General features: G+C 39.7%; 1 protein-coding gene across 2 annotated transcripts in view; it reads right to left on the bottom strand.

Moving 5' to 3' along the window:
• Window positions 1-219: 219 nt before the first annotated feature.
• Window positions 220-5,981, bottom strand: part of SEPHS1 (selenophosphate synthetase 1) — a 21,094-nt gene continuing 15,332 nt past the window's right edge. The window contains exon 8 of one of the 2 annotated variants that reach the window (XM_010001263.1): window positions 220-1,617. In XM_010001263.1, the coding sequence (XP_009999565.1) occupies window positions 1,403-1,617 (215 nt within the window). In that variant the 3' untranslated portion in view covers window positions 220-1,402. The remainder of the gene's footprint in view (window positions 1,618-5,981) is intronic. The other variant, XM_010001264.1, reaches the window with a different exon arrangement.

Below are 5,981 nucleotides of genomic sequence, written 5' to 3'. Positions count from 1 at the left end.
TTCAGACCCGTTGCATACTTTGTGCTGATAAGTAAAATAAACAAAATTAAGTGGGTAATAGACTTGGAGATAACCTACTTGCCCCCAACTCTGGCAAGTAGGCAGATACATTCTAGATTACCACTGCACATCACAACTTGTAGAATGGATCAAAGAAGTAATAACAACTATCAATATAATTACACTTGCAATAAACAAAAAAAAGAGGATTTCTCCTCATTCCAGTCTGTAACTCAGTTAGGAATCAGTAAAGTTCATGCACTTCTACAAGAGCAATAAAAAAAATTAAATATTTATTTTGAATAACAAGCTTAAGTCCAAGCTGCAATGTTGGCAATGTAGATTTGAAACACAGATCACAAAAGCGTGCACAAAAATGTATCTGAGCAAAGAACAAAATAATACTAAGAATTATACTAAACAGCTGCTGATTTTAAAGAAACAAAAAAGGCTTGTAATCACTATACAAAATATAAAATGTATTAAACACTACCATCCACAGAACAGAGGTTTATTTTAGTTTGATTATATTTAAAAATTATTTGTGTAGTTATTTATATAGTGAATTGTAAATGAATATTATACAGTAACCTCCTTTTGGTCTGCAAAACCTTTGTTGCACTATAGCACATCCAATCACATTGCAAAAAAAAAAAAAAAAAGAATTATTTTTTTTCCTTACTATCAATAAAGAAAACAATCATTCATAATACAGTAAATATTGTCAGGTCTACAAATAATGAAATTAAAAACGAATCCTTTGACTCTGAAGCGCTTTCCATGCAAAGTCAGCACTTGCTTGTTCAAACAGAGTGCAGTACCAAGCAATGTCCAGGGTTGTAGATGCTCTTGGTAAGACTAAACCTTACAAAAAAATTTAAAATAAAATTAAAAAAATAAAATAAAAAAAATTCAAAGATTGAATGTAATCATGCAACCCTTTTATTACTGGATATGCCCACTGTGTCACTTCTCAATTTATTGCCTTTCTGGAATATCACTCAAGGCATCCAAATTAGACTTATGATAAATATACACATAATGAAAGGACACAAACTGCTATTTGACACTACTACTGGTAATGTCTGTGCTACCTGAAAGCACCTTTAAAAAGAGCCTATGCGGCAAGAGATAAGTGTCTAAAGATTCAAAATGAATCAACAGTATTGGATAACAATATAATTCTCAACTCAGAAGCTGCCTCAAGATTAGGTGCATCTTCAGTTAATGTAACAGGAAAAAAAGGCAATGGATTTTATTTCATTAATTGTATCCACTCATAAACTGACCTAAGGCCACCAGATGTGCAGACACAACAAATTTTCTTTTTTTTACAGTTCTTTAAATTGCAGGATGATAAAGGAATAGATCTATTTAAAAAGAAACAGCTATTTCATCTCTATTAAGAGGTGGCACCGGGTGTCGGGTTCACGTTCTGAGTGGCCACCTGAGGCGCCACTTCGATGATCCGTGGCTTGTCTATAATCCTGGCTGTGCGGTTGCCCTTCTCTACAATCCCAATAATCCAGGCTTGGTGACCTTCACCATATTTTGGAGACTTGATCTCGGCACAGAAACGTGCTGCTTGTTCTCGTGGTAAACAGATGAGAAGGCCTCCTGTCCAGGGAAAAACAGAAAAGCAGAGCGTTAAAACATCCGATTGCAAAGCGTTTCCACCTTGATCTGCCAAATCCCTCTTTAGACAAGCACTTGATGACTTCAGTGGATTCTGTCGAAGACAGGGTGGAAGTCTGAGCTCTTGCTTTACAGAAAGAAGTCTGTGTCTGAATTCAGAGTTTGGTGGGTATGCAAATGAAGCTGAACACACATAAAAGATGTTGGCAAAAGGACACCCCACCGATGCCAACAAATGACATACTCGAACAACACCAGCATTGTGAACTTCCAACAGAGGACTGCAAAGTGCCTCTGCAGAAACATTCCAGATAAAGGTCATATTCAGATACCTATAACCACATATTGGTAGCAGCTGATTGTGCAAGTAATCCCATTGCCTGCAATGAAATAATTCACCGAAGTAGGGGCTATTACCAGTGAATGCAAGAGGCAGAAGATTAAACATAGGATTGATCCAGTGCTCCTTGTGACAGTCCTTTTAAACTCTTTGTTTGGGAATTTTCTAAACTTCTTCAGCCTTTCCCTTAAGTTGTTTTTTTTTTTCTCAGAGAAAACTGAAAAATATTTTGTTTACTAACGAATGCTTTTCAGGAGCAGCATAGTAACTGGTTAGCAAGCCTGCCATCCAGTTACTAAACCTAAGAACACGTCCACTGTAAGAATCCTGGAGCACTGAAAAAGGTGCCTTGGCAAATGAATCACTAGAGTGGGGCACCTTTATGTTTACTTTTGCAGGCAAACAGTACTCTCAGTGGTGACTAAAACCAATTTAAGGCCATAAGGAGGAAGCAGCAACTGAACATGAGGCATTATTTATAATTTACGTGGAAGTGTGAAAGTTATTTTTTAGGTTGTATATGAAGCAAATGAGTGTGCCATCCAGAAATGGATGCCTACTCTTTAGACAGTTTGGAAAAGGTATTTCCATCCAAAACAACAAGAACAAAAAAACCCAGAAGCCTGCAAGACAGATGCTCCAGACATAACAGACAAATCACTTGCAAAGGAATTATGTGACATTATCATAGAATGGTTTGGTTTAAGGGATCTTAAAGAACATCTAGTTCCAACTCTGAATGCTCTAAATCAAATCTAAGAGAAACTTAGGCCATGGGATGAGTCAGGGAAGCAGTTCACAAGTGGTAGTGCAGAGAGTGTGCTAACTAACCAGAAGTATGGTGAAAAAGGAAATAAGAACACATAAGTGATCTCCAAGCATTTACCTTTGCCTACACACTTTCTTCCTGAAATTTGTATCATTTGCATGCATGCCCTGTTAACATTCTTTGGCACAATCAGAAAAATGCACAAAAATCACCGTTTCCAATTAAAAAAAAAATAAATCACTTCCCACTTGCTGGCTGCATCCCAGTTTGATCAATAACCCATAATGAAGGGCCACTCTCAATCAGTAGCATGATGCCTGTATACAGGGATTATAATTCTCTGCCAGACTGATCAATCTCTTTACTCCTTTGGGTAGGTCCTCAAGGGTTTTCACTGTTCTATCCCAGTCTAGCCTATTTTATGTTACTACCCTTCCCAGATGTCCCAGGGGCAACTACAAGCAGTCTTCACTTGTGCAAGGTCACAGCTACCAGGAGTTTGGAACATTGCTTGTTTTAACAGTTCTACTGCAAACAGGGAAGTGGACACAACTTCTAGAGCAGACCAGACAAAAGCTTTTCAATTACAAGCAGAGATACAAACAGTTCATGAATCAAACCCGAGTGTCTTTCTTCTGCTTAACTGTCTTTCTCCCACATTGACTAACAAAAGGAGGAGATCATGAGTCTCTTGCCGGGCACTAACACAGCCAGTTCTCTTCTACCCATCTTCCCATTTCCAAAGTGTGCACAAACACTGAGTGGGTGAGATACTTCTACTACACTAAAACAGTTGGCTGGCACCAGTCAACAGTTTCAAAAATTATTAGAGGAGGACTGGCAAAAATACACACATGCACAAATATCCCATACAAAGTAGTTTTGTAACTTACGACTTCAAGTAGCGAGCCTAATCAACACAATTAATTCCTTTGAAAATTAACACCCTGAATGCAACTTTAACCATTACCAGAGAGTCACCTAAAAGGCAGCATAAAATAATGTAAAATTGCAGTTTTAAGGAAATAAGCAAGCGTGCCTGGAGGGTGGAACAGATGAAATAATAGATCTTGCTAAGACTGACTTTTGTCAACAGGTGCCCAGCAAATGTGCACTGGAAAAAAAACACAGCAGCCTTAAAATGCATTCAAATAGTTTTCCAGTAAATTTCTCACTGCCTGCCCACTCTGCTGCAAAACATCTGTTCACAACGGAATAAGCTAAAGACAGAGCATCTCTGGAAGCTGAAGCCAATAGGGACTGTATCTATATGATGGTATGAACAGTCCCAAGCAGCCCCAACAAAAAGTATCCTCACCACTGGATGCAGACATTTGCCTTCATTTAAATCGATCCCAGGGCCTGAAGTGCACAAACAGCATGGGCTGAATGCTAATGAGCTGTCCCAGCACACCATGCCCAAGCTAATACACTCTGCTGCAATATATTATGTTATCCAGCATAAGCCTGGAGCCCACAGGACTGCAGTTACACAGCTTTCAGACCACAGCTACTGTGGCCATGTGCTTATGGATCTTTCTAGTATTTGGCAGATGCTGCCCTGTACCAAATCCCTGTGCCCACCTCTAATGTGAGAAACGCAAGGCAGTGATGAAATCAAACACACGTACGTGCTCTGAGGCACCCAGAGCTCACAAAGAAACACAGATGTCATGCTGGCTTTTCCAACATCATCTACCTATGCTGAAACACAAGCTGTTCAGCATTTCAAAGACATATCCTGCTTTCAGTCCCAAAAAAGGTTTTGAAGGTGACTGTTTTCCACTTCCAAGAACTCCCCCAGCAGTGTGTCTACCTTCACATTCCTTTGGTGAAGAGACAGAACCTGATAGCCCCAGGGTGTGGGACAGGCAGCTGTAAACTCTCAGGCACTCAGTTTGCAGCTAAACCATTCCTATGCCAACTGCTATACAAACCTCTCCTACAGCCACTCTCCGGAACAGCATCCTGCAGTTCCAAGCTCAGTGCCCACCCTATTTTTTTGGACTCCATACAACTGATAACAAATGCTACTAAAATGCTACTAATAGTCTAGTTATGTGGACTCCTGGTTAGTAGAGTCTCTTTGGTGCTACCAACCTTGCCAAAATGCCACCAGATATTTCTGGTCTCTGCAGGTCTGATGCTGGATTTGAACTCCTGAAAGGGTTCATGTCCCATATCCTATTACACATTATTTGAGCCATATAGTCTCTGTAGAACAGAGAGTCTGCTTAAACACAGATGGCTAAGGAACAATTCAGCAGATCATGGCAAGTTGTGTATTCACTAGGGGAAAAGTTTATGGCTCTCTCCGTGATGCTTCTTTCCAGATCTCTGGACTGTTTTGCTTCAAGGGGCCCCCTCTGTTGTGAACTGCAGAGAACTTGGATAATACTTCTGGAGAGCAGGAAGAGGGTGGAGAAATGAGATATGAGAAAAGACAGATTTGTTGCTACATCTTCTCCATTTCCCAAACAGAAAGAAAAGTCAGACTAAAGAAAACAAAAATGGAACAGAAGATCCAAGGGGAAAACGAATACAGAGGCATCCAGCAGAAGGCAGTGATCACACTAGTCATGGGCGGCCTACACTTAATAAGGCAACTTTCAAACATCAGAAGTTCTTATCACCTGATGGCTATTTAAATGCTTTTCTGAAATGAACTCGGGTGTCCACAGCCCAACTGTCAGTACACATTTGTCCTACTAATTGTCACTGCAAGCGGCAGCTTTATGAAATACACAACTCAAGTAATGAATGGGTCAGAGACCAAGTTATTTTTTTTCCCCTGTTAGTCATGATCCCCTAAAGTCAAATTTCATAATGTAAGGAAGAAAACCTATGCCCTTGGATGTCTGTGTGCTCTAGATAGAGAAGGTTTCAGTCACTGAGACTGGCCCATTCAGCACCAAACTTCACACACATTCATAATGAGAAGCAAATCACCACTCATTTAACTGGCAAACCTACTTGCTGCAGCTGGCTTTACCTTTGAGAAAACTATCAGCTGTGCTGGGATTTTCAGATATTCTCTGTTCTGGAGCTAACAGCTAAGAGAAAACAGGCTACAAAAGAATTCAGAATTCTAACTGCAAAGTGTTCTAAAAGAAGAAGTTAATTGTGCACAGTTGTGTGGCTAATGCTTATTAGCTTGGCTATACAGCAAACCAGTTGTGATTTTGAATGCAAAGTACATGATTTGTACATTTGAAATGTTACTCATTTCTAACATGG

This window comes from Chaetura pelagica, unplaced genomic scaffold (genome assembly GCF_000747805.2).
Source record: "Chaetura pelagica isolate M959 unplaced genomic scaffold, ChaPel_1.0 scaffold66, whole genome shotgun sequence".
In the NCBI taxonomy this organism is placed as follows: Eukaryota; Metazoa; Chordata; class Aves; order Apodiformes; family Apodidae; genus Chaetura; species Chaetura pelagica.
The sequence above is the reverse complement of the archived record's forward strand: the minus strand, read 5'-3'. Positions and strand labels throughout refer to the sequence as shown.